Below are 27,910 nucleotides of genomic sequence, written 5' to 3'. Positions count from 1 at the left end.
ACGAAAAGGAAACAAAGCAGAGAGATGCTAACATTTTTTTCTCACTCAAACACAGGGACCTCATTAATTCAGCTTTATTTGGATGACATAAATGATCTTTTCAGGTTATTTTGTAAATTAAAGAAGTCTAAGGGTTTAATGAAAAGATTTAAAAATTGAGCAAGTTTACTATTAATTTGAACAGTGGGTAAACTGTAGCAGATTTTATTGGACAATTAGAACTACCTATTCTTGGTTAAAGGTGAGATTAGGTATCAGGAAATATTAGTAACAGGTGTGAAAATTAACAGACCATATTCTTTATTAACCAGATTAAAAGTGGTAATTTATTGTTGACAATTATGTGACAGGTAACAGGTGCTTTGCTTTCATCTCAAATTTCTTTCTAAGACTGGGTTCTTATAAAAGTTAGGAAGACTGGATAGCTTTAGGTCTAGGCATGCTATAGTAATTCTGCTTCTCTTCTGCTGGACAATCATGTAGGATGGTGTATCAGTATGTAACCATACTTTTCCTCCTTACTCGCATTGATTGATCTAATGGGTCAGGCAAGAAATCAGTTGAGTTTCTAAAACTACAAAATGTAAAAGCTAAAGACTTCTTTATATTTAAGCTGATCAAGCAATTTAACATTTTACCTTATCTCAACTAAACCATCTAATGGAAGAGAGAAACTAGAAAACAACACCTTTTTGGTTTCAAACTGTGCTTCTTCCTGACAGCATCCTCTACAGTCAGGATCCAGCTTAAGAAGGTTGAACTGTCCAAGTAGATCACAGGAGCTGCAGAGCAAGTTGCTGGAGAAGCCTAACTCTCTGCACGACTCTGATGAAAACTCTGCCCCGGACGCAGTGACCTGAAAACAAAAAATGAGAAAACAAAACAAAACTTAACTTCATGTTTATATTACAAAGCTTCCAAAAAAGGAGAAACTAGGGGTGTCAAAATCTAACACACTAGAGAGAGTTAGTGAAATGCCTCATTTGGAGACAAATTCTTAATTATTTTTAAACTCTATAACCTTACGTGAGTCTTTGGTTCTTCCCACCTCCCCCACAAATTTCTTTCTTAAAATTCTGTCACATTGCAGCTTGGCCAAAACATGGATTAACAAAAAAGATCATATATCGTTTCTTTATGATATATATATATTGCATATCTTTTGAAGAAAAACGAATTTCCATTTCATTTTAAGAACTTAGCACCTGTTCATATGATCTATGGAGTAACGTTAACTGCTAGGTCCCTACTATACCCCACAAACTTATCTTCATTTCACATCTAGCAGGGGAAGGGTGCAGAAAGGGATGAAGTGGGGGAGAGCTGGAGCACATCAAAAATAAAACTTTGGGGTTCAGGCACTAGATCCACCACTTAAAAGTGACCCTGGGCAAGATTATCTCCCTAAGTTTTAATTTCCTCACTGATAAAGCAAGAAACTTCCCACATAAAATAGACTGCACTAAAGATTAAGTGAAATGACTAATGTAAAGTAACCAAACAGAATGACTGTCAAAAGCAGGCTTTCAAAACTATTAGTTCTTTTCCCTATCCATTCTTCTCTCATGTCTTAGTGAATGTGGTATACCTCCATTTGTCTAAGGTCAATCCCTCTATCTCTGCTTTAAATTCTATCCTCTGCCATCTTCACAGGGATTTAATTTCATTGCTAACTCAAATCTTCAGTGTACCCAAGCCCTATAGTTCTAATTGTTCTCCCTACATTTTGTCATTTCTGAATTGTTACTATAGTCTGGTTTCTGATCCCACCACACCACTCAATTAAACTTGCCAAAAATCACTAAATGCAAAGGCATTCAAAACTTTTCTGCTCCAGCTGCTCCTTCCATGTCTTGTCCTCTCCTTCTTCTCCTATGCATCTCTTAAATGCTGTTGTTCCTCATTTCTATTTCGGCTCTCTCTGCTTTGCTTTGCATACTTTCTATTGAGAAGTACATCTTTTCCATGGCTTCAAGCATTCATTTATTGAAAACTCTCAAGTCTTTTTAAGTGTCAAGCTTCCAAAGCCTACAGCCTACCTGAGGTCTCATTTAGATGTTGTACAGGCAGTGCAAATTCAAACTCTCCAACAGTGAAACACCTTTTCTCCTTAAATCTATTCCTTCCAATGTATTCAGTATCTTAGCAAAATGGCATCTTTTTCCTGACCACTTAGTTGCCCAGGTCAGTCATTCTAGACTCCACACACTTCACCATTCTTACAACCAATTAGTAAGTTTTGACAATTTTGTCTCTTAAAGAGCGCTCAAATCTTTTCCTGCCTCAGTGGCTTAAATGGTCAGCTAGTCCTATCTCTCATTACGTCTCCAATCCCATTCTACTTTTCGGCTATGATGAATTCCTAAAGTACCGGAAAATATAAAACTCCTACTCAAAGATACAATTGCTCATACTTTTCTACTCTAAGGCTCTTTTACAATTTTCCATCTTGTTAAATCTTACTGATTTCCAAGAACCTGATCAGTATCAGTCTTCTTAGGAAGACTTCTCTGAAAAAAATCAGATCCCAATCTTTAGCCATTGTCTTTTCTGAGAAAGAAATTTATGTACAGCTATAAAATAGCACCACTCATGATATTGTACTATGTAAATCTAGGATTGGCTGATTCTACAATAATACTGTGGACTCTTTCAAGGGCAAGCATTAAGTTATTTCTCTGTATTTCCAGCACTGTGCCAGTTTTCATGTGTGTTAAGCAAATTAATTTGGTCAAAACCACAGCCTCAAGCAGGGGGAATTTCAGATTGTTTGACCGTGACTGGTTGATCTTCTAGATCAAGACTCTGCAAATTTCATGTAAAGGGCCCTGTAGTAATTATGTTAGGCTTGGGTGGCTATAGTTTCTGCTAGAACTACTCAACTCAGCTACTGAAGCACAAAAGCAGTCACAGATAATAATAAATGAATGGGTGTCTGTGTTCCAATAAAACCTTATTTACAAAAACAAGGCTTGCTGGATTTGGCCCACCAGCTGACTAATCATGCAGTTTAAAACCCATGACAGGGACTTTCCTGGTGGCACAGTGGTTAAGAATCCACCTGCCAATGCAGCAGACACTGGTTCGATCCCTGGTCTGGGAAGATCCCACATGCCATGGAGCAACTAAGCCTGTGCACCACAACTACTGAGCCTGCGCCCTAGAGCCCATGAGCCACAGCTACAGAGCCCACGTGTTACAACTACTGAAGCCCACGTGCCTAGAGCCCGTGCTCTGCAACAAAAGAAGCCACCGCAATGAGAAGTCCGAGCAATGCAATGAAGAATAGCCCCCGCTCAGCAACAAAGACCCAACACTGCCAAAAAAACAAAAAACTAAAAATCCCCCCAAAACAAGCCCCCCAAAACCCCAATGGCATAGCCGAATGTAAAAAACATCCTAATGATACCTTACACATAAATCTTTTACCTTATCTCAGTAATAATGTATACTATATATTAAAATAGATCGAAATAGATCAAGTATCCCAGTCTAGCCAGAGGGACCTAAGATACTTGATACCATACTAGTGCTTTGAGTAATTTATTTATTAGCAAAGTGCTCTGCCTGATCTATTTCACAGGTTCATTTCTCTTTTCCAAAGAGGGCCACACCAATATATATACACCATCCCGCATGTGACTGGCAGTGCTTCACCGCGAAGTGGGAGTCTATGTTCCCTCCCCTTGAATCTGGGCAGAGGCTTGTGACTGTTCTGACCAACAGAGTGTCAAGGAAGTGATACCACATGATTTCTGAGGGTTGGTCATAAAAAAGGAAACAATCACTATTGGCTAGTGCTTGCAAGTGCTGTGTCCCTGTTTCTCTAAAACACTCAACTTTGGAACTTAGCCACCATGCTGTGAGGTCACTTAAACTACAGAGAGAACATGGAGAGGGCCATGTAGAGAGTAACTGAGGCCCCCAGCTGACAACCAGCATCAACTACTAGACATGCGAGTAAAAAGCCTTCACATTTTGGTCTTTCAGTCTCAGGCTGAGTTCTGAGACGCCATGGAACACACAGCCATCCTGCTGTGCCCTGTGTGAGTTGCTGACCCATAGAATCTGAAAGCAAAATAAACAATGGTTTTACACACCACTAAATTTTAGGGTGATTTGTTTTGCAGCCATGGAAACTAAAACAGGTGATAAACAGTGAAATCACTTTGAAACTGTGAACTGCTTAACAAATTTAAGAAATGGTTACCAAAGAATGTTTTACAAAGCAAGAATCTCGAATAATCATGGGATCATAATACTTGGTTTTATTCTGGCATTTACTGAGCACCTACTGACAAGTAGCATGAACATGCAAAACATGTATTTGAGTCTGATGACACCTTGATTCAAATACCAGCACAGAGCAATCTTACTTCTGAATTTCTGAATAGGAATAATTACAACCTACTTCACAAAGTTTTGAGGATTAAAGGAGAAAAAGTACAGAAAGCATCTAGTATCCTGCCCAGTACACAGTGAGTACTTAATAAATGTTAGAATTATTCCCACCTTCTACTGTAAAAGCACACTTAGAAGGTATCTTGAGTTTCATGAGTGAACTACTTTCCTCACTTCTATCATTGGTTTTGCAGACTTAAGGCTTTGAATCTAAGAACATCAGAACACATTTTTAAGCAATTCATATATAAGTACCAAATTCTAAATAATATATAAGAGCTCAAAATTATAAATTATGCCTGCCCATCTTTTTTATTACCAAAAAGTAAATGAATAACACTTAACACGCACAGTAAGGCCAAATATTAAATTTATTTTTGTTTTATTATTTTTTTTGGCCTTGTCATGCAGCTTGTGGGATCTCAGTTCCCCGACCAGGGATTGAACCTGCACCCTTGGCAGTGAGAGTGCAGAGTCCTAACCACTGGACCACCAGGGAGTTCCCCCAAATTCTAAAATAATTAGCCACCCTTGTAAGAAAGACATAAATTTTAATGACAGGTTGGGATAACTCTGATTGGGATAACCACGTAACAGTTTTTAACTTTCTCTAATTTGAAGTAGGACTGACAGGATAAGAGACTCCTTTGCGTTATTCATTGATTTACTTTTCTGATATTACTGACTTCTTTACAAACATGAGGGTTGTTGGCAGGGAAACTGTAATAACTATGTAATGTAATATTACCTTTTCAGGCAAAAGCCTGGTATAGCCATACATTTTATTACACTTATACATTCACATGATTAGTTGTCTCTTAACTGGTCTTTACTCAGAAAACTCAGGTTTCTCATGTAATAATTCTGAACAGATTTAAAATCTGAGACAAAAGCAAATACATGGGTTTACAGATGAACACTATGAAAACAAATATCAGAAACACAGCCATTATGGCAAGCTCTTACAAAGCACCGGACACTTTGCTAAACACTTTACGTCATTATTTCACTTAATCTTATCCTCCTGTGAAAGAGGCATTATCCTCACTTTATAGAGAAGGAAACAGAGGCTTAGTTAGGATAGTTGAGGTAATCTAAGACAATACAGCTAAGGAGAGATGACAGCATTAAGATTCTATCCCAGCCGGCCCTCAAACCCTTAACCACTGTTATTAACTAGCACCTTTCACAGGATCCATGATGCACCATTATTGTAGATGCCACTAAAAATAACAACAAAAATGCTGACAATTGTGTCACCGACTGAAATAAGACCAACCCAGATGTTAACTTCTGAAGGGAAGGGGGCAGGGGTAGGGGATGAGGTGTGGTGTCTCAGAATCAATGATACATAAAAGCATTTTATATTGCTTTCAGTACAGTGCCTTTCTGAATGAAGTAATATCATGTATGAGCTGAATGAAGAACTGAATACCACTCAGTTCTGGGACACTCTAGAAAACAGCTCCTTAGGCCATACTAAAATATTTTTTTCTAATGCTTAAGCATACTCAGAATGTATTTTCAGATTATATCATTTCATATCCTCCCAGTCGTCACCTCATTGGAATGTTGATAACTATGTGTTGCTATTAACTTTAAATTAGAGCTATTCAGAGGAACAGACAGTAATAAAAACTCAACCTGTCTAGTCTAAGGGCTCAGAGGTGTGAACTAACAAAATAGGAGCTAAGTCCTCTATCCATACCAGTAGCTCAATCTCAGGGCGCCAAGAAATTCTTCCTTCATTCCCTTTTTATTCATTTCTCAGGTTCCAAAGCTTTGGCTTATTTTTATTACTGCCAACTACTTATTCCACCTGGCCTTTCTTCCCTCTCTGGGTAACTGTGAAATGCAGTTTTTCTAATTTCTTAAGAGTTTTTCCAACAATCCTCTACACTTCCCTTTCCTTTTTCAAAGATTTTATTGCCTTCTTTTCTTAAAAACACTAGCCATCACAGAAGAGACAGAAGTAAGCTTTAGAGAAGTTAAAACAGTTCAATAAAGGTGAATTGCTCAGACCTCCCTTTCTATTTTCAGAATAACATATTTGTGGGATTGAGTGGGGTTTATTACTGTTCTACATATATCCTGATGACTTTGACAGCAAAGACAAACACAAATGAACTAGGAGGCCACTCACACCTCTGAGGGATTTAAATGTACATGTGAGGCACAATAAAAAAAATATATAAAAGAAAAATGGCCCCTGTATTCCCTTTGGCTACACTCTACTTGGCACAGGAATGGAGGGATAAGAACCACACATAGAGCTTTGGTGCAGTTGTGAATCTGTAATACAGCATAATGTGTGACACAGAATATGTAAGGGAAAGGGTATATCGGACTTTGCAAATCTGGAAATAGGATGTAAGTTAAGCCTTGCATTTATCTAAACACCTTACTTTAGGCCTGGTGAGAGAGAACACAGTGTGTGAGATGTACTAAAACAAATGACCCCAATTTTGCTCTCCAAGTAGAGGTAAATGCTGGGAATTAAGCCTGGATCAACAAAGAAGTATCAGGACAAAGAGGCCTTGTTAAGGCACAGTGAAGACAGACTTCACCTTAAAAGCAACTGAGAGCCATTGTGGAGTTTTAACAATGACTGATCTAAGTTTTAGAAAGATGTATTGGATGCACTGTAGACACTGAATTAGGAAATGGCAGAAAATGAGATAAGGAGACCAGTTACAGAAGCTGTTGTGGTAGTTTCAGGCAAGCTAAGATGGTGGCCTGAATTTAGGTACTACCTGTGGAGGTAAAATTAAATGAAATGGCTTGGAGATTTTTAAGGGTTGAATGACTGGGTTCAGAGAGTGAAAGGAAAGAATTTAAAATGAATAATTCTGGCTTGGGCAATTGGGAAGCTGGCAAAATCAACTGCTAAGATTCTGACAATTCAAAGGGTGAACTAGGAGGCTGTTATTTCTAAGGAGAGAGAGGTTAGTGGCCTAAATGAGGGCTTAATAATAAGTGGATAAATTTGAGAGATATTTAGGAAGTAGAATCAACAAGACTTGGTAACTACCTGGATATGAGGTATGTATGAAAAGGTAAGAGTTGAAGATGACACCCAAGCTTGTGGCTTGAATTCTGTGGATGGTCATTTTGGTAGATTGTTTAATGGCGGTTAATTCCTCCTACCTTGGTATGTACACTTCTTTGAAATGTGACTATGTACTCCTCTCATGCAGAGATGAAGTCCATTTCTCCACCCCTGAAATCCAGACTGGTCTTGCAATTTACTTTGACAAATACTGTGATGTGGAAGTGATGTATGTGATTTCTGAGGCTAGGCTTTAGGACGCACTGCAGACTTTGCTCTTTAGGAGTGCTGCCCTGAGACTGCCATGAAGAGAAGTTGAACTGGCCTCCCCTGGAGAAGAATGAAGCCAACTTGGACTCTTCAATTCAGCTGACCTACTGGCTCAGCAAGCTGCATAAATGAGGCCAAAGGAAATCAACACAGGAACTGCTCAGCAGACGCACAGAATTATGAGAAATCATTATTTTAAGCCACTAAGTTTTGGGGTGGTTACACAGCCATAGATAATGAAACAGTTAAAAGATACTGAAATCAGGAGGAGGCAACTTGAAATGTTATTCTTTTTTATCTTTTCGTGGTGGTGAGCGCAAATTACCTAAGAGGGACAAAAAATTCTTAAGTACAAAGTTTAGAAAGGGGCCTTCCAGTAATTTTTTTTTTAAGAGCTTATTCAGTTTACAGTGTCTTTGCCAATAGTGGCTTCAAGGGATTGAGCAACGGTTGTCCTCTTTGAAATCATTATACATTTATGGATTATAAGCAGTAAAATATCTAGTATATATACTGAAATAAAAATACATAATGTAGTTTATATAGAGAATAATATATGTATGTAAAACTCTCATAACTGACTTTCCAGATTAGCCAACCTCTGCATATTTTCTGTAAAACACTGACTGATGTCCCTTCTCAGCTGAATCCTTAAACTATATTCCAATTTCTTTCTTTCTTTTTTTTTTTTTAAGCTCTTCCAGTAATTTCTAAGGCACGAAATGACTGAATAGTAGAATACTGTAAAGCTAATTAGAGAAGTAAAGAATCCACCTTTTAGGTAAGGTTGCAAAAGGAAACAGGCAGGATTTTTAAACTCCTTGATGAAAGAAAAGTCCAGTGTTTGTAGAGGCCTTCGGTACAGACCCTCATTTCTCCAAACCTTGGGGGATAAATTAAGTAAGCCAGGTCTCTAGGAGAATACTTTTCAGCAGGCTCAATACAGACCACCTGAAAAAATAAGGCTGATAAAAGACATTTGCAAAAACTCCAAGCATAGTGCCTATTAAAAAGTTTCATTATTCACATAAACAAGGACTAAAAACTTCTAAGCAGGAATGATTCACAAACAGTAAGTTGTTTGCGAGTGAATAGGAAAATAAGTCGAAATTAGCTTTTCCCTTTTCAAAGATAAAGAACACATCTGTTAATGGATAAAAACGAAATAAAAAACTTAAACACTTGATTTTAAACAAGATGAAGACTATCATTTTAGAAAATTAATTTATTGATTAACGCAAAATAAATCACGCGTTAGTATGGAGTAGCTCCTTTTATTCCAGCAATGTTTAAAACCACAAACGGTACTGAAGTGTACCCAGCTGCATGTGAATGCCAGGGAACGGAGGTAAAAGGCTGTCCAAAAGTGACTTACAGAGACCACCACCAACTGACAGAAATAAAAAGGAAGCGTACCCTGGACCAAAGACTTGAGGTTTTTCTTTCAAAATTTGGGAGCCTTGTCATAAGGAACGACAGTTCCTTGCATTTCTGCTAATTTAAAAACAATCTTCATTCCTTTGCTAAATTTAGTGCCTTTTTTTTTTTCTCTTTCACGGTGTGTCTTACAGACTGTACTCAAGATAGTCTAAGGTCAGGAGAAAGAACTGGGCGGGGAAGGATAGGCGTCAAACGGGGAATTAGGCCACGTCGCACTCTGGCCGCAGCAGTCGCTAAGGATGGCTAGTCCTCCCACCCTTTCCAACTGTAGCTCCCAATCGGGACCGCACGTTGCCTTTCTCAGAGCAATCCCTCCCGCTCGTCCTGGGGCTGCACCGGAGGTGTCCTCCACTCACCGTTTGAAGCACAGTCGCCAGCAGCAGCCGCAGCCCAAACGCCGGCCCAAGCCACCCACCCCGCCCGGCCGCCATCGCTGCAACTTTCCGCAGGTCTCCGGCTGCCCAGAGGACCCCCCCTGCTAGGGGCGTCCACTCCAGAGCCTGATCCAAAACAGGCTGCCAAAGGCCGTTGCCCTCGAGTCTCTTATTCTGCAGAGACGGGTATTAACTAAAGCCATTGGAAGCTTAAAGGTGATCAAATACCTTTACATTTGATATAAATATGAAGTCGTTGGGTCCTTTAGATGACCCATATCAGGCATTCTCCTAAACTCCCCAAATCTGTGCTTTCCCCGGGCTCCCTCCTTTCATTCACGACATTTCCTCAAGCAGCCAAGAAGCCCCGCCTTCGCCAGTTTCGGCCTGCCTCTTTCTCCAAGTTTGTCCAATCGAATGCCGCTTTGGTTGACACCTACGGCAAAGGAAACCAACCGTGACGCGAACCGGGAGCGAAGCGCTGGGGTTCTTCGGCCCAATAAGCACCAGCGAACACGAGCAGGGGGGCGGAGCCTCTGGTTGCCGAGCAGCGGACGTGGATGCGTGCGCGTGGTGGCGGGGGGGGGCGGAATGGGCGGGGCCGAGGGCGGCGCAGCCGCAGCCGCAGCGCTGGCGGAGGAGCGCGCGGCCGCGAGCAAAGGAGGGAGGGAAGGAAGGAAGAGAGGGAGGCGGGCAGGCAGGCGGGCGGGCGCGGGGGTCGGGGACTGAGGCAGTAGAGGGAGGCGAGAGCCCGGCAGCCGCTTCGCGCCGTGTTTGCTGCGCGGGCTTTTGGAGGGGGCGGCCGTGGAGTCGGCCGAGAAGAAGCGGGCACCGGCGGCGTCTGGGGGCGGGGGACTGGGGAAGCGAGAAGGGGGGTCGCTGCGGTGGTTCCCTCGCCGTTGCGCTCTCCTTGCCTTTCTCCCGGCCGGGTGAGCTCCTCCCGGCTTCTCCCTCGCCTCCGGGGCCCCGATCCCCGCCCCCCGCGGTATGTCTTGATCCCGAGCAGCGGGTTTCATGGGGCTCCTCAGGATTATGATGCCGCCCAAGTTGCAGCTGCTGGCGGTGGTGGCCTTCGCAGTGGCGATGCTCTTCTTGGAGAACCAGATCCAGAAACTGGAGGAGTCCCGGTCGAAGCTAGGTGAGGAGCCACTCCGGGCTGAGTGGTGTGTGGAAGGGGCCGGGCCAGGGAGGCGTTGCAGCCCGAGCGAGTGGGCGTTTGTCTAACCTGAGATCTGCCTCGGCGGCTGGAGGCTGAAAGAGGTTGCAAAGAGAGGTGGGACTGGGGGCGTCGAGAACACAAGCTCCAGGAATGGTGTGAATCAGGCTCGGGCGGTATGCTGGGTTCGCGAGGTCACGGGGCAGAGGTTACCAGGTTGGGCTTCCCCGAGCCAAAGGGTTACGCTGAAGTGGGCATTCCACGGGGAGAGAGCAAGAGAAGAGCGAACTCGTTGGGGGAGCGGGTACTGACTGTTGGAGGAGACAGAAACCCTTAGGCTTGTTGCGTGTTCTCTTAGAAGTCGTACCGAAAGCCCCGGCGGTGTCAGGCGAGGGGTATTCTAAATTGAGATGTGGACATCTGGATGCGGAGTCTTTTGGGGATGGGGAGGTTCACGAAGGGATAGATGCGCAGAAATGGAGGGAGATATTGAAATGATGGTGAGTAAAAGAAATAGACTGTAGTGAGTTGCACTCTTGTGCTGGGGGCAGCAAGGGACCGCACAACTGACGGGAGAAATAGGCTGCCCAGGTAGGACAGGAAAGCAAATAAAAAGCTTCCATGAGGTACTGAAACGAGGCATCCAGGTATTTAAATTCTTTTTAGTGGCGCTGAACTGATATTATTTTGAGCTTAAGAATAGGGTTGTGTTTGCTGCTTCGCGGCAATGTTGATGTGAATTTAGAGGAGTTGGAAAGATTGAAGGGGAATTGCTTTAGTGAGATTTAAGTTTATGAAAGGAAGAGTGCAAAAAGTTTACCATATGGTTAAGTACCTTAAAGAGTTAACAGTGCTTATTTTAATTGGGGAAGAGATCTGAAGTACAAAATGTTGGAGTATGATGTGAAAGACCAGAAGAATGCACAAATAGTAGGTACTTGCAGATTAGTAGGGAACTTTGGCATTTGGGAAGAGCTCAGGATGAGGAGGGAGTATTAAAAGAATGTCAGCAATACATTTTGATTTAAAGATGTACATGGCATTTAAAAATCAGCTCAAAAGGCTGTAATTTGAACGTGGAAAAGTAATGTGAAGTATTTTTATGCATAAACTTTCACCTCAGCATTCTTTAGAATACTTTTCGAAATACAAACAGTAAAATACCAGCAGCATTATAATTTAGACTAGGAAGCAACAGATGCTGCTGTGGGTGATGATTAATATTTTGGAAAAATGTATAGGAAAATAATTGGAATATTACTAATAGTAGCTGACTATTTGCAGTTTTGATAGACTTTGCAAAAAACCTTGGAGACATTTTAAAGAGCAGTGTATCAAAGAGCATCAAATCAATCTAGCTGAAGTGCAAAGAAATTTGAAGAGGAGCTAGGAATAATTCCACTCTTCAACTCTAGGGTAAAACTTGCCCTGTACAGTTTTGAACAGATATTAAATTTATTTACTATGATTTTATTAGTATGTGTCTTGTATGATGGAAGAATATTCACTTCAAATATTGAAGGTTGGCCAATATACTCTTTTTGTTTGTACCCATTTAGCAGCACTCAGGATCATATTCTGGCCTGGGTAATGATCCAGCTTTACAGACAAAAAAAAAAAGTGATTCCTCATAAAGAAAGTTGAAAGCTTTATGAAATTAAAATTTGTATTTATGCTTTGTGAGACACATTACAGTGGGTTGGAATAACTTCAGATTTTAATTTTCCTTCCTTGCCTAACATTTTTTTTGCCCATGATGCTTGAGAGTGTTTTCTATAGGCACAACCTGAATGATTTTAAAAAGTTTCTGAGGATGTAGAAAGCCACGGGTAGTAGATAAAGTGTTTTTTCATGATTTTTTACAAGAAAGGAACCTTTATATTCTGTTAGAAATAGTAAATGTGGATTAAATTAAATAATTCTTGAAAAGAAGCCTTAGATACAAAATACTAGAAGGAGCTAATAATGGAGATGCAGAATTATGGCAAATAAAATATATAACTTCATATCAGCAGTCTTTTGATTTAAAAAATAAAGTCTTATGAAACAGGCAATACTAAAACAGATGTTGTCAGTTAGTAACCTTCCATAGGAAAGGAACACAGAAGGAGGCATATTTTCACAATCAGACTCTGTACTAGACACTTTCATATTTGATATTCTTATTTAATCTTACAAGAACACCATAGCAAGCCATTTTTACAGATGTGGGAACAGGTTCAGAGATTACATAACTTGACCACATAGCTAGTAAGTGGCAGAGCCAGAATTGGAACCCAGGTATGTCTGATTCCAAACCAAGTTCCCCTTTAATTATACCAGGCTGCTTGGGACTTTATATTGACGTTACACTAAGATGTAGCAGTTTGAATGCAATTTTTAAACTGTAATACCAATGTTTAATTGCATTTATTGCTAAGAATGAATATCATTCTTAGAAAATTCAATTTGTGACACAAAGGAATTAGTTTAGTATAATGTCTGTTGCTTGTTTATACCCGTGTAATGAACATAATTATATTACCCAACTAAAGGACTGAAATAGATAGCTTATTTCTGCTACGGGGGAAAAAAATCAGTGGTGGTTTTCTGTAAGTGGTAAAATCACAACATTAAAAGCATTTTTATTTTGGCATCAGAAAAACTTAAACACACATTTATCACTTTTCAGAAACTTTTGTGGTGTCGTCTGTCAGAATTTTGGCTTATAGTGGAGTCAGATTTATTAAACTTTGCATTCATGGCTTAAAAAAAGAAAAACTTAAACATTTTGCTCTTAAAAATTGTTTTTATTGTTTTTTTTCTGTTATAGAAGATTCCAAAGGGTGCATTTTCCGATAATGCTTTGTATGCACTTTGATTTCAGAATATTTTGATGGTGAGATTGCTAATAGAGCAATAGATGTATTCAAAACTTAGGTGTATTCGTTGAATACTTGGGACATTAAGTATGATAAACTGGAATTCCTAAAAACCAATGTCCCATAATAGAATTTTATCTTTTTTTTCCTCAACAAATATTGGATGGCAGTGTACACGTTACTTTACATCTTGCTTTTTTCATTTAATATCATAGAATATCTTTCCAGGTCAATAAATATAAATTTGACTTATTCTAATAGCTGTATAATATTCCACAGTATACATGAATGATAAATTCTGAAGCCATCATGTCAATAACGAACATTCAGTTTATCTCTCTCCCCCACTTTTTAAAAAATTTTTTTTACCATTTTCTTTCTTGGTATTATAAACAGTGTTACAAGAAACAACCTTATGTAAGTTTATTTAACTCCTTATTTGTTGGTACTGTTTTCAGGAGGATAAATTCTCCTATTAAGGGATTACTGGGATAAAAGATATATGTATTTTATGATTTAACAGATTTTAAAATCTGTTACTTTCCAAAAAATTTACTTCCCAAGGGTTACAATAATCTATTCTGTCTTATGATATATTAAAAAAAAAAATTTTTTTTAAATCTATACTGTCAACACTCACAAGCACTGGATACTATCAGCTTTTCATTTTTGCCATTCTGAAGCTGTGAAATGGTATGTTGTTGCATTAATTTACATTTCCTCAACTTCTGATTAGGTTGAGCATTGTTTGCATGTTAGTTCATTTTCATTTGTCTATTGGGTAATAGTTTATCTTACCATTTTTAAGGTTTTTAAAAAAATATTACAAGTGTTAATCTTTTTATCTCTTTTCCCCACTGTATGTTGCAGTTCTTCTTTTAGTCATATATTGTTTTCATATGTTCTTGGATCAATTTTGGACTCCATTCTTTTCCACTAATCAGGGATTCTTTAGAAGTTAGGGACCCATATATAGGCTTCAAGTCATCCTGAAATTACATACATACCTTTCATGAGATTTGCAAAGGAGTATATAGTCCCCTTAATGGTAAGAATCACTGATTTGTAGTAGATGGTTTATATTTAATAGAGTGAATATGTTTTTTTGTTTTTAATATTAGCATATTACAGGATGCAACTTGTGAGTTAAATTTAGGATACAAGCACGTTAGTTATGAAAAATTTCTCTGGGGTGTTATATTGGAAAAACTTTATTAAAATGTATACAAACTTAATTTTTCTAATGAGGTAGAGAGAGTAACATGGAGTGAAAATGAAAACTGTTACTTAGGTCACTACTTAGTTACTTAGCTGTTACTTAGAAGTCTGATGTCAGAATTTGTTGCTTTTAGGAAGTAGTTCTTTCTGAATCTCAAGAGCACACTGTCTCTATAGAACAGTCAATGAAATCTTTGTTATGTAAATGCCAGAATTATATGCTTGATAACTTTATTTCCTATAAGGCCTAAGCATTTAAAATAATACTTGCTGTTCATATGCTTACAACACAACTAAATAAATTTATGAATGCATTAGGACATAATGTTTTAAATGAGGACAGTTAACTCAGATGGATTATGTAGCCATCTTCATTGGTCAAAATTATGTTAATCCCTATGTTCTTAAAACCCTCCTAAACTAATGAAATAACTCTGGGGCCAAGGTCGAGACTGCTCTTTGGAATTTGGTAGTTTTTACAAGTGCCTGAAACCATACATACCTGTAAAATATTCCCCAAAATGATAGATTTCTTTACTTATGACATTGTTTGCAAACCTTACAGTAGTTACTGTTTAGAGGACTTATGGTTTAATTGGAATGCAGTTATTCTAGAACTGCTAATTGGTGTCTCACTTATGAGTCCTAGGTAGGATATCTTAGTGGCATGTAGCAGTCAAGTGAAACAGTTGATCTCAATTAAAGTAATCCCAGGATCTCTCTCTACCACTCTGTTAAGTCTTCCAAGAGCTTTTTGACACTTCGTGAAATTGAAATAGTAATGAATATTCAAACCCTGTTCTCCAGAATGACCACTTTTGAAGGGCGTACTTATAGATGGACTTTATAATCAATGGTTCTCTGTAGCCTAATTATTTATAATTATCTGCCCACCTAACAGTAACTGCATTTACGTACTTTGCTTTTCAGCCTGTTAATTATAGATTAACTGCCTGTTGGACCACTTGTGCACCTGATCCTGTTCCCTCACCTAATTAAAGACCTGATTCTGGAAGTTTTCCCTCGTTCTCATATAGGTATCATTTCCTCCTTTTCTGCTGGATTCTTCTCATTAGCATGTGAACATGCTATTATTTCTGCCAACCAAAAACAATGATATTTTTCTCTTGACTCCTCTTTCTCAGCCAACGTCTGTCTCACATTTCAACTTCCATTAGCATTAAAACTCTAAAAAATTGTCTGTTCTCACCACAATCACCAGTAACATCCCTAAATCCTTTGGTCAAGTTTTGGTCTTCATCTCACTTGACCAGTCAGCAGAATTTGACACAATTGATCACTTCCTCCTTTTCGGTAGACTTTCTTTACTTGGCTTCCAATATACGGTACTCTTGGTTTTTATCCTCCCTCACTGGTCTTTTCTCTGTCTCCTGTGTTAGATCCACCCCCCCCCCCCCCCAGCCCCTTAGCATAACACCCTAGGGCTCAGTCCTTGGAACTCTACGTACTCTTCCTTAGTTGGTGACTTACATGCCGACAACTTATATGTATGTGTTTCTAATTGAGACCTGTTTCCTAAACATTAGATTCATGTAAATTCGTGTAATTGAGCTGCCCACTTGAAATTTTCTTTGAGTAATTAATAGACTTCTCAAATTCAGTAGAGCCAAAACAGATCTTCTAATATCTCTGTACACTGCCTCAACTCACCCTCCACCCCAGCTCATTATATCTCTGACCTCCTTTATCTCAGTTGATAACAGCTCTATCCTTCCATTTGCTAGGGTTTTACTTGACTTTTCTTTTTCTCTACATCTAATCTGTTAGAATTATCTTGTTAGCTTTATCCTCACAATATTTCTAGACTATGACTACTACTCAACACTTCCACTCTTATCACCCTAATTCAAGATACCATCATCTCTTCCTTGGATTACTGCCATGTCTTAACTAGTCTGTTTGATTCCACACTTGCCTCCCTACAGACTATTCTTTATATAACAGCTTGGGTGGTCCTTTTAAAATAAAAAATCATGTCACTCCTCCGCATAAAACTCTTCAGAAGCTTCCTGAATTACAGTAATGCTAGCTGCTTTTAAAACAAAGTCCACAATTTTATTGGCTAAGCACAATAAATGACCCTTTTTTTCCCATCATGTTTTAGGTGATCATTTTGGTGGATGGTTTTCCTCTTCACGAGTTATTCAAGGTCTTGGGTTCTTTCTGTCACGTACTTATGCCATCCCCTCTGGCTTTGGAGTTCTCTGCTGTCGGCCTGGGGAAGAGGCAAGAGAATGGTGAGGAGGTGCCCCTTTCTCAACATCTTTGACTTCTTTTACCCTCAGTCTCTTGATGAGGACTAGTTGCCATCTATCAATATATGCAAGGGGAGAGGCTAGGAAATGAGTTTTTTTGCTGGCAGTCACTTATCAATTGCAGCTGTATACTATGGCAGGTGGGGGCAAACATGAATTTTTTAAATCCTTTTGAATAAATCCTAAAATTTATTTAGACTTGTTTTGTGACTCAGAATATAAACTCTCGATTTCTGTGTGAACATGAAAAATATATATTCTGTTGTTACAGGGTAGAGTATGCTGTAGCTGTCAGGTCAAGTTGTTCCAGGCTTCTGTATCCTTGATTTTCTTTCTACCTATTTGTTCCATCAGTTATAGAGAGAGGGGTTTTGAAATCTCTGATTATGATTGTGGGTTTGTCTGTTTCTCCTTAGAGTTCTGTTACTTTTTGCTTCTTTTTTTTCGGCAGTACTGTGATAAGTTGCATGAATATTTAGAGCTGTCATGTCTACTTGATTAATTAACCCCTTTTTCATTGTGAGATGATGTTCTTTATCCTTGGTAATATTCTTTGCTCTGAAACCTACTTGGTCTGTTATTAGTATAGTCACTTCAGTTTTGATTAGTGTTAGTGGTGTATCTTTCCCATTCTTTTAGTATTAATCTATTTGTGTCTTTTAGTTAAAGTGGATTTCTTGTAGGCAGCATGTAGTTGCAGCTTGTATCCAATTTCACAGTCTCTCACAATAAGGATGTTTGGAGCATTTACTTTTAATATAATTATTGATATGGTTGGGTTTAAATCTCTGAGTTACTGTATGTTTTCTGTTTGTTCTATCTGTTCCCCATTTTCTGTGTTTCTGCCTTCTTTAGAGTTAACTGAGAATTTTTATTCCATTTCATCTCATTTGATGACTTATTAGCAGTGCTTTTTTTTTTTTTTTTAATGGTTCCTTTAAGGTTTATGGTATACATTATACTACGTCAGGTATAGTATAAGAACCTTGGTCATTGTACTTCCATTTTTCTCTCTTCCAATTTTTCACTGTTTTTATATATTTTTCTTCTACATATAAGTCCTATGATGCATTATTATTTTTATTTTAAGCAATCAGTTATCTTTTAAAAAGATTAAAATTTTTTTACAGCATTTTATATTTACTCATACATATATCATACCCAGTGCTTTTCATTTCTTTGTGGAGATGCAGATTTTCATCTGGTACTCTTTTCCTTCATCCTCAAGGATGTCTTTTAAAACTACTTGTATTGATGGACTTCCTAGGTGGTGCAGTGGTAAAGAATCCGCCTGCCAATGCAGGGGACACAGGTTCGAGCCCTGCCCTGGGAAGATTCCACATGCCATGGAGCAACTAAGCCCGTGTGCCACAACTATAAAAATAAAATAAAATTACTTGTATTGAAAATCTACTTGGTGATGAATTCTACTTTTGTATGTCCAAAAAAGTCTTTATTTGCCTTAGTGTTTGTAAGAAATTTTTGTTGGGTATACAATTCTAGGCTGACATTTTTTCTTTCAGAAATTTAAAGATGTTGCTCCATTGTCTTGTCCTATATTACGTGATGAGAAGACTGCCATTGTTCCTATCTTTGTTCAGCTGTACATATGTGTTTTTTTCTTTTGACTGCCTTTATGATTTTCACTAAGTTTTAAGTAATTAGGTTGGGCCTTGCTGTAGTTTCTTCACTTTATTTTGTGCTTGGGGTTTGTTGAGCTTTTTGGATTTGTGTAGTTTTCATTAAATTTGGGAAATTTTGGCCATTATTACCTCATATAGTTTCTATGTACCTTTTCTCTTCTTCAGGAACTCAAATCACACATATATTGGCTACATTAGTTGTCATAACATTTCAGTGATGTTTTATTGATTTTTCCTAGTCTTTTTTCTTTTTGTATTGTTTTAAATAGTTTTTTACTGCTCTGTCTTCAATTCACCCATCATTTCTTCTGTGGTATGTTATCTGCTTTTAATTCCATTTAGTGTGTTTTTCATTGTAGGCATTTCTTTTCCATTTGTAGGAGTTCATTCTGGATCTTTAAACAACAAACAAAACAATCAAACAATAAAAAGAAACCTGTTTCTCTCCTTAACATGCTTTTACTTTCCTTTATTTTGTTGAACAAATGGAATATTGTTATAATGACTCTTTTGATGTTCTTGTCTACTAATTCTATCATCTGTGTCATTTCTGGATTGCTTTCTATTGATTTGTTTTTTTCTTCATTATAGATCATATTTTCCTGCTTTTTTACATGCCTGGTAAGTTTTAATTTGATGCCAGATGTTATGAATTGTACCCTTTTAGGTGCTGGATATTTTCAGATTCCTAAACATATTCTTGGGCTTTCTTTCGGGACATATTCAAGTTACCTGGAAACAGTTGGATCCTTCTAGGTTTGCTTTTATTTATTTATTTATTTTTAATTTAAATGTATTTATGTATTTTATTGGCTGTATTGGGTCTTTTCTGCTGTGTGCTGGCTTTCTTTTTAGTTGCGGTGAGTGGGGGCTACTCTTCGTTGTGTGCGGGCTCCTCATTGCCGTGGCTTCTCTTGTTGCAGAGCATGGGCTCTAGGTGTGTGGGCTTCAGTAGTTGCAGCACATGGGCTCAATAGTTGTGGCTCACGGGCTCTAAAGCGTAGGCTCAGTAGTTGTGGTACACGGGCTTAGCTGCTCCGCAGCATGTGGGATCTTCCTGGAGCAGGGATCTAACCCGTGTCCCCTGCATTGGCAGGTGGATTCTCAACCACTGCGCCACCTAGGAAGCCCTAGCTTTGCTTTTAAGTTTGTTCGATGGGATCAGGATAGCCTTTAGTCTATGATTAATTTTGCCCCACTACTGAGGCAGTACCCTAGCAGTTCCTTTCAGAGTACTCTACCCAGTGCCTTGGGTATTACAAGGTTTCCCCACCCTGGCTTAGTGGGAATGGTAGTTGAGTGAATCCCAGAAATTTTTCCTCCTGCCCCTTTTGGGTGGCCTCAGTTTCTTCACACATATGCAGTGATTGGCACTCTGCTGAAAATTCTCTTTTTGCAGCTTTGTCTTTTTTAGTGCTCTGCGCAGCAAACTCCAGCTGCCTTGGCCTCCCCGAACTCCCAATTCTGGCTCCTTAAGTCAGGGAGACTGTTGGGCTCTGAGTTCCCCCTTTCTGTGCTATAGCCTGGAAACTCTCTTCAGACAGTCATATGAGTCACCTCATTTCCTTTCTCTCTCTTAGGGAATCACCATCCTGTACTGATTTACTACCTAATGTTCAGTGTCTGAAAACGGTTGTTATATATTTTATCTGTTCTTTCTTAGTTGCTTCAGGTGGGAGCATAAATCCCCTTGCTCCATCTTGGCGGGAAATGGAAGCCAGTTGGCCTAGTTATCTTTGGTTGTGTGTTCCTGGGTTGACTTAGGGGAAAGTAGTGAAGTTGGATAATTTGAATTATGATTGACAACTAAAACTAATATTTTAAACTTAGAGGCGAAATAGTGATTTATCCTTCAACATTTTCTCATAATTTCTAGCATGGTGTTGCACATAGGCCCTTGGTAAATTGTTTACTCAAAGTTAGAGGCAAGTCTTATCCACAATAGCCATATCTCCTTCTTCCCCCCTTGAAGTTTCAAGTGGACTTCAGTTGATTCTTTTGTTTGTTACCAATTGTACTCTAACTTCAGGAAACCAGTTGTTATTGCATCCCTTTAGTTACAGCTGAACCCAATGGAGGCTCTTTCAAGCTGGGCAGTGAAGTCTCTGGCTCTAGAAGAGGTTTCTACTTTTCCTGTCGGTATGGTTCTTGAACTAATTGATCACATCTTTGCCTGGGTGGATGCGTAGTTCTCTTCAGAGACTTCTTTCCTGCATTCCTTTTGTAATACCCCTGTTGCAAGCAAAGTAGTGGAGAAGGAAATCATAAGGGATGTTGGTACCAGTGGTAGTTGTTACCATTGTGTTGCATCAACAGAAAAATGTACCTAGTTTACCTTAAAGTGAACGATTTTATTATAGTTACCAGATCTTCAACTTTGCATGATATAATTCTGCTAAAGGTAGTTAGGTTGTACTGAATCCCTGTGGTTACTGTAAAGTGTCAGGGACAACAATTTTTTTTTTTTTTTAAGGGGACAACAGTTTTTAATTGAAATTGTTGGATTCTCCTTTTGGAAGATAGTGGCTTGAAAAATTGCAAATCAATTTGGTGTTTTTATAACAATTTAAAACTGGATTTAGAGGGAAAGAAATGCCCATTTTCCTAAATTCCAGTAGAATTTAGGAATCATCTATTGTTGCCTTATGATATATCACGTTATATGTTTCCATTATTTATTCCTAAGTTTGTGGCATAGCTAAAAATAAGTGATTTGTACAGTTAAGCACACAGGAATTTAGAGACTCATCAGATGTTGTCTGAGTTGGAAAATACCTTAAAATTTTGCTCACTGTAGTTATGGAATGAGGCTAAGGGGCTATGCAGGTGCAGACTAGCCCTTGGCATATTTATTTCTAATTATAAATTATGCTTGAGTTGATTAATGAATATAATTTAGAGATGTTATTAGTTTGTTGATAACATACTCCTTGTATATATTCCCTTTCTGCTTTGAAACAAAACAATATAGGAAATGGACTGATGAATCTAGTTAATTTTTTTCCTGATAAATAAGTCAGCAGGTGTTGGTATCCGGGTCTTTAAACAATAAATTCTGTTTTGAGTTCTCTGTTAGTATTGTGCTTTCAGAATAATGCCTTGTTACAGTATACTTTTAGTTTAGTTAATAGTGACTTAAAAAATATATAAAGTTTAAAAAAAAAACTAGCTGCACAGCATCAACATTATAACTAAAATCCTACTGCAAAAAATGACTTTTTATTTGGTCTTCAATAAAGAGAGTTGTAAATTCTCCCTACTGCTGTTTTTTCAAAGAACTTGGTGATTCACAGGGCTGTTTATGGTTCTTTACATTTCTAAGGTGTGATATAAAATGACAATATCTTAAGAATTTAGTGGTAAGAAATATATTTTGAATATTTGGAGAAATATTGGAGCTTTGAGTAAATTGAGTTGTTGAATTCAAATAAAATCAATAAAATCCTCCTTCATCCTTGCATTTGTTAGTTATTTCAGCTTTGTCCACGTCAAACTGAAACTAGTTCAGCAATCAGTTTTGACACTAAGATTCTTGATCAAATATGACTGAGAAATGTATGATTATTTTGTATTTGGATGTTAGAAAAGCTGCTTCCAGTTGCCAGCGTTTTTTATTTCACCATAGTTTTATTGCTTTTTAACATAACATGCCCATCTCTTTAATAGTGTTACATGTTCCCAGTGTGTTATACATCTGGCAGAAAACCAACTTAGCTCAGTTGTTTCCTCCATAGAAGAACTGATTAGAAAGACTGACTTGACATGATCTTAAAGTATGTTTTAATAGACAGCGTCTTCATTTTGTTGAAGAGGATAGACTAAAAACCATCCACTTTTGTTCTCTAGAATATAAATATCTTCCCTTCATGATTTGAAGGTTAAAATAAAGGAAAAAAGCAAATTGGTGATGTTGTTTTAGTGTCTCAAAATAGGTTTCTTAGGGAGGAAAATTAGGGGAATGTATGACTTTTTGCTTCTGAACCTGGGCATTGTTAGTAATGATAGTTCCTGTTTGACTTGGAATGAGCCTGTCCAGGAATGTCTGATCAATGAGATGTCATGTGCCGTTTTTGCTTTTGTCCTTGGTGGGAACTCTGTGATTAATTATAAGTCTATGACTAGTTACAGTCTAGTCTTCCTCATGACCACTTTGACTTCCCTTTGGTCATTTTTTACTTGTTTAGAATCTTTCCTTACTTTGCCCTTGGACCCAAGTGGTTTTCTGCCTTTTCCACCAATGGCAAGCCATCATGACCTCTAAACCATAATAACCAACAGTTGTTGAATATTTATTGTGTACTGGGCATATTTTATGTATTTATGAACACAGAACATTTAATATGAAGGATGCTTATTCTGCTGTCCTCAGAGTTACGGGGAAGATCAGATAATCTTCAAATGGTATAATGGATGTGAAAATGTTTGTAAACTATAAAAACTACAGTTTTAACTTGTTATTAATAGTGATAATAATATATTTGCTTTCTCTTTGATGGTGTCTTTTGGTTTAATGTAGTTTAGACTTTACATTTCTTCCTGCTGTAGGCTTTCGCCAGTGCACTACCTCATAGGATCACACTTGTCTGATAAGTGTTCAGATAAATCAAATGACGATGTTAACGTGAGTTATAAATTTGACATTCAGATTAGCTATTCATTTCTTTCCTCTCTTAGGAAGGAGTAAAAATCACTGTCAATTCATAATATTATTTGCTTTTAATGATAGAAATCTATTTACTTTCATATAAATTATAGAAAAGCCCTGGCCTTTTAACATGATCAAACTTTTTTTCCTCTTTTCTACTAATCCCTGCCAACTTTGCCATTGGAGGATACATTTTTTAAAAAATGCAGATTAAATTTGGATTATGAGAGGAATTTCTGTGCATGTGTGTATGTGCCTGTATGTATGAAATAACTCCTTAAATTCTAAGTACTTTTTTTAAAAAAAGCATTAATGATGGTCAAATTAGTGAAGGAAAAAAGCCTGTTTCTCCATTATGGAAAAAGTTCTGTGTGGTAGTTCCTTTATTGTCAGTTTTCCCACGGTGATTCAGTGTCATATTCTCAAATAGAGGGAAAACATGTGTTTTGTATCCTTAATTTTAATTTAGGAATTTCAACTTTTTCTTATTTCTTCACTCAGATATAGAATACAGTAGGTTGTACTTTTATATTAATTGTTGGGATCATGAGAAACCCAAAGAACAGAATTCTTGGCTTATACACAGCTTCAAAGGTTGTTGGTTTTGTTTTTTGGGTTTTTTTTTTTTTTTTAAATCTCAGGTCAACAATTATTTGCTATTCCGTAATCAGAAAATTTGGTAGGCCAGAGTGATAGAGGCTGTGAGAAATAAACTGGTGTGATCACCTCTTTCGTCATATACTGTTGCTGTTTCTTTTTTCTGGCATTAAAACGCTATTCTTAAGTACTGGTCGGCCTTGCTGAAGGTTTAACATAAAATTGCTGTACACAATTTCATGAATAAGCAGTGATTTGATTTACATATTATAGTAACTTTTATGTTTATGAAACATAAAACTTTTAATTGTCCTAATTAGCACTGAAAACATTTTAGCCAAGATGCTGAATTTGTTGGGAGCTCTATTTACTTATGTTTTAGCTGTACCTTTAAGACTTTTCTTAATTTATTTCTTAATGAGTTTGCCAATCCCGAATTGAGGATGATTGAAGAACTCCGTAAACCTTTTGCATTTCATCTAACCTTCCCCTATCCTTGTATGAAGTTACGTCTTTAAAAATAATGTTCTTTGAGATGAGAGGTAGTTTTAAAAATTACTAAATAAGAATAGCAGGTTATTTTAGTTAACGGTCTCCAATTAAGGGAGTTGTATGTGATGTGTGGTATAGCAGGTTTTGAGATTTTTGACTTAAATGGTGTTGAATATAGTTAAATGTTTGCATTTGACTTACTAAATTTGAATATATTATACACTTTTTTTCACATTTATTGTTCATTTATCTTGTCCTGAAAAATTGTTGAGATTTGTATGTAATATAGAATGAGGGAAGAAGACAGAATGAAATAGGAAAAGAAGTATTCATGTAAATATTAACTGCCATTTTCCTTTGGGCATTGAGGTGTTAAAATACTAGAAGGTTTTCTATAGATTGTCTTTTCAACTGCTATGAAATATAATCCTTACTTAAGACTCTGAGGTAAATTTTGGAGTAATAGCATATCTGCTTCCTTTGTATTTAAGGAGCCAGGGAAAGCATATTCCATACTTGCATTTTGGTTACAAAATAAAAGTGGGAAAGTCTTATTAACTTAGTAATAACAAGGATAGTTTGGAAGATCAGGAATCTAATTATAAGAATTGAGACTAGGATATTGTAGCATAAATGATTTGTGATTATACTATTCTTACAGAGATACCAGAGGCTGCTGATTGTGATTTAAGGTTGTTTTCAGTGTAAAACCCATCAAGGCAGAACTTTATATATTGATTATTAATTACATTTTGACAGAAAATTTAAGATCATGTTGTAATTTGAAAAAAAATTATGGTACGTAAGTAATCTTTTTCTTTGATGGTTTTTAATTTAAGAAAATCTGATAAAGTAGTTTATGGCTGGTTAATGTAGCCCTTTTAGATAAGAAAAATGTGGATTGAGTTGACATTTCTAAGCTACAATATTCACGTATGATTTAAAATAAGTGCTGTTAGATTAACTTTAAAGGCTAATATGCAATTGCTAAAGCTTAAATTAAAGATAGTCTTGAGGCGAGCTGTTGCCTTTTCTTTTTTTAAAATATTCTTCTGGTTGTCCACGGTACAGTACCTAAAATTTCCATGGTTAATGTAATATACCCATTTATTTATTATTTAATTATTTATTTGGCTGCGTGGGTTTTAGTTGTGGTATGAGGGATCTTTCCTTGCGGTGCACGGGCTCTTTGTTGTGGGCACGTGGGCTTCCCTCTAGTTGTGGCTCTTGCGCGTGGGCTCAGTAGATGTAGTGCGAGGGCTATCTAGTTGTGGTGTGTGGGCACCAGAGTGTGCAGGCTTAGTTGCCCCATGAATGTGGGTCCTTAGTTCCCCAACCAGGGATCGAACTTTCGTCCCCTGCATTAACTGCTGGACCACCAGTGAAGTCCCTACCCATTTATTTTATATTCAAAGCAATGGATTCTTTATTCTCTCCCTTCCCAAACTGTGGATGCTTTGTTAAAAAAAAAGTAAGACTATTTTCATAATTTTCCCTAGATAGTAATTGGCTTTTTAATTTGGCTCATGGTATTTTTATGTATGCAACAGATTTTGATTTTGATATAGTCAAAATTGTTTATCCTTTAGGTTTTTTGCCTTTGGTTATATGTCTTAAATGAGGATGAAATAAATAAATAAGTAAATAAATAAATGTGTGTGTATATAAAATCTTATCTAAATATGTGCCTAATGGTATTTTACATCATTTATTCTTTCTGTAGGGCTCTTCTTTTCTTTATGTAAATCTGGTTTCTGACATACATCATTTTCTGTCTCTCTGAAGAACTTCATTTAACATTTCTTGCAGGGTGGTCTACTGGTGACAAATTCTCCCAATTTATGTTTCTCTGAGAAAATCGTGATTTGTCCTTTACTTTTGAAGGATCATTTTGCTGGATACAGATTTCTAGGTCAGTGTTTTTTTTGTTTTTGTTTTTCCTTTCAAGATTCTAAGTATTTCACTTCAGTCTCTTCTTGCTTGCATGATTTCTGAAGAGGATACTGGTGCAATATTCAGTGTTGTTCCTCTTAGGTAGGGTTTTTTTGCCTCTGGTTTCTTTTAAGATTTTCTTTGTATTTGATTTTCTGCATTTTGAATATGATATGCCTAACTGTAGGGTGTTCCTTTTTTTTTTTTTTTTGGTATTTATCCTGCTTGATGGTGTCTTAGCTTCATGGATCTGTGGTTTAATATCTATCACTTATTTTGGAAAATTCTCAGCCATTAGTACTTGAAATATTTTTTTCTGTTTTTTTTCTTACTTCTTCTGATATTCCCATTATGAATAGTCATACCTTTTGTAATTGTCCCACAGTTCTGGGATATTCTGTTGTGTGTTTTTGATTCTTTTTTCCTGTTTGCTTTTCAATTTGGGAGATTTCTGTTGACATATCTTCAAGGTCACTGATTCTTTTCTTAGCTGTGTCCAGTCTATTGATGAACCCATGAGAAGCATTCTTCATTTCTGTTACAGTGTTATTGATTTTTGTCATTTCCTTTTTTTTTAATAAATTTATTTATTTAGTTAGTTAGTTATTTTATTGGCTGTGTCGGGTCTTTGTTGCTGCACATGGGCTTTCTCTAGTTGCGGCAAGCGGGGGCTACTCTTCATTGTGGTGTGTGGGCTTCTCATTGTGGTGGCCTCTCGTTGCAGAGCACTGGCTCTAGGTGTGTGGGCTTCAGTAGTTGTGGCACATGGGCTCAATAGTCGTGGCTCATGGGCTCTAGAGCGCAGGCTCAATAGTTGTGGCGCACAGGCTTAGTTGTTCCGCGGCATGTGGGATCTTCCTGGGGCAGGGATCGAACCCGTGTCCCCTGCACTGGTAGGCAGATTCTTACCCACTGTGCCACCTAGGAAGTCCCTGTCATTTCCTTTTGATTCTTTCTGAGGGTTTTCATGTCTCTGATTACATCGCTTACATTATCTACCAATTTTTGCATGGTGTCCACTTTTTCCATTAAAGTTCTTAGCATTAATTAATCATAGTTATTAAATTCTCAGTGTGGTAATTCTAAAAGTCTCTGTCAGATCTGAGTCTGGTTCTGATCCTTACTTTGTCTCTTCAGACTGTGGTTTTTTGCATTTTATCATGCCTTATATTTTGTTTTTTGATAGTCAGACATAGTGTATTGACTAAAAGGAACCGAGATAAACAGGCCTTTAGTGTGAGGTTTTATGTTAACTGGCTTGGAGTTTACTGTTTGCTTGTAACTCTGGTGTCAGGGGCTAAAATTTCCTCTTGTGTGCTTGTTGCTTTTTGGCTTCCTTAGTAATTCCTGTGGCTTGTAGTTCTTTTAACTGTGCTCTCTTCTATAGGAGCTTTATTGATGGTAGATAAGATGTGGGGAGAGGAAGCATTCTGTAATCCTACGATTAGGTCTCAGTCTTTTAGCGAGCCTCTGTTTCTTGGCTGTGACTTCCCTGAGTAGTTCTTAGTGCCCCTGTCCTCCTCAAACATTTAGGTGAGTCAGGAAGGCTAGAGAGG

At 37.7% G+C, this 27,910-nt stretch overlaps 2 protein-coding genes across 3 annotated transcripts in view; one reads left to right on the top strand and one right to left on the bottom strand.

The window, feature by feature from the left end:
• Positions 1–9,866, bottom strand: part of SELENOF (selenoprotein F) — a 38,179-nt gene extending 28,313 nt beyond the window's left edge. Inside the window, exons 1-2 of the mRNA XM_057713965.1 lie at positions 9,517–9,866; positions 689–856 (exon numbers count right to left, since the gene is read on the bottom strand). Coding sequence (XP_057569948.1) covers positions 689–856; positions 9,517–9,591 — 243 coding nt within the window. The 5' untranslated portion in view covers positions 9,592–9,866. The remainder of the gene's footprint in view (positions 1–688; positions 857–9,516) is intronic.
• A 310-nt stretch (positions 9,867–10,176) lies between these two features.
• The window catches only part of HS2ST1 (heparan sulfate 2-O-sulfotransferase 1), a 207,603-nt gene continuing 189,869 nt past the window's right edge, over positions 10,177–27,910 (top strand). Inside the window, exon 1 of one of the 2 annotated variants that reach the window (XM_057713944.1) lies at positions 10,177–10,672. In XM_057713944.1, the coding sequence (XP_057569927.1) occupies positions 10,549–10,672 (124 nt within the window). In that variant the 5' untranslated portion in view covers positions 10,177–10,548. The remainder of the gene's footprint in view (positions 10,673–27,910) is intronic. The other variant, XM_057713953.1, reaches the window with a different exon arrangement.

This window comes from Hippopotamus amphibius, chromosome 1, assembly GCF_030028045.1.
Source record: "Hippopotamus amphibius kiboko isolate mHipAmp2 chromosome 1, mHipAmp2.hap2, whole genome shotgun sequence".
NCBI classification, from domain to species: Eukaryota; Metazoa; Chordata; class Mammalia; order Artiodactyla; family Hippopotamidae; genus Hippopotamus; species Hippopotamus amphibius.
This window is presented reverse-complemented; position numbering and strand designations above follow the sequence as displayed.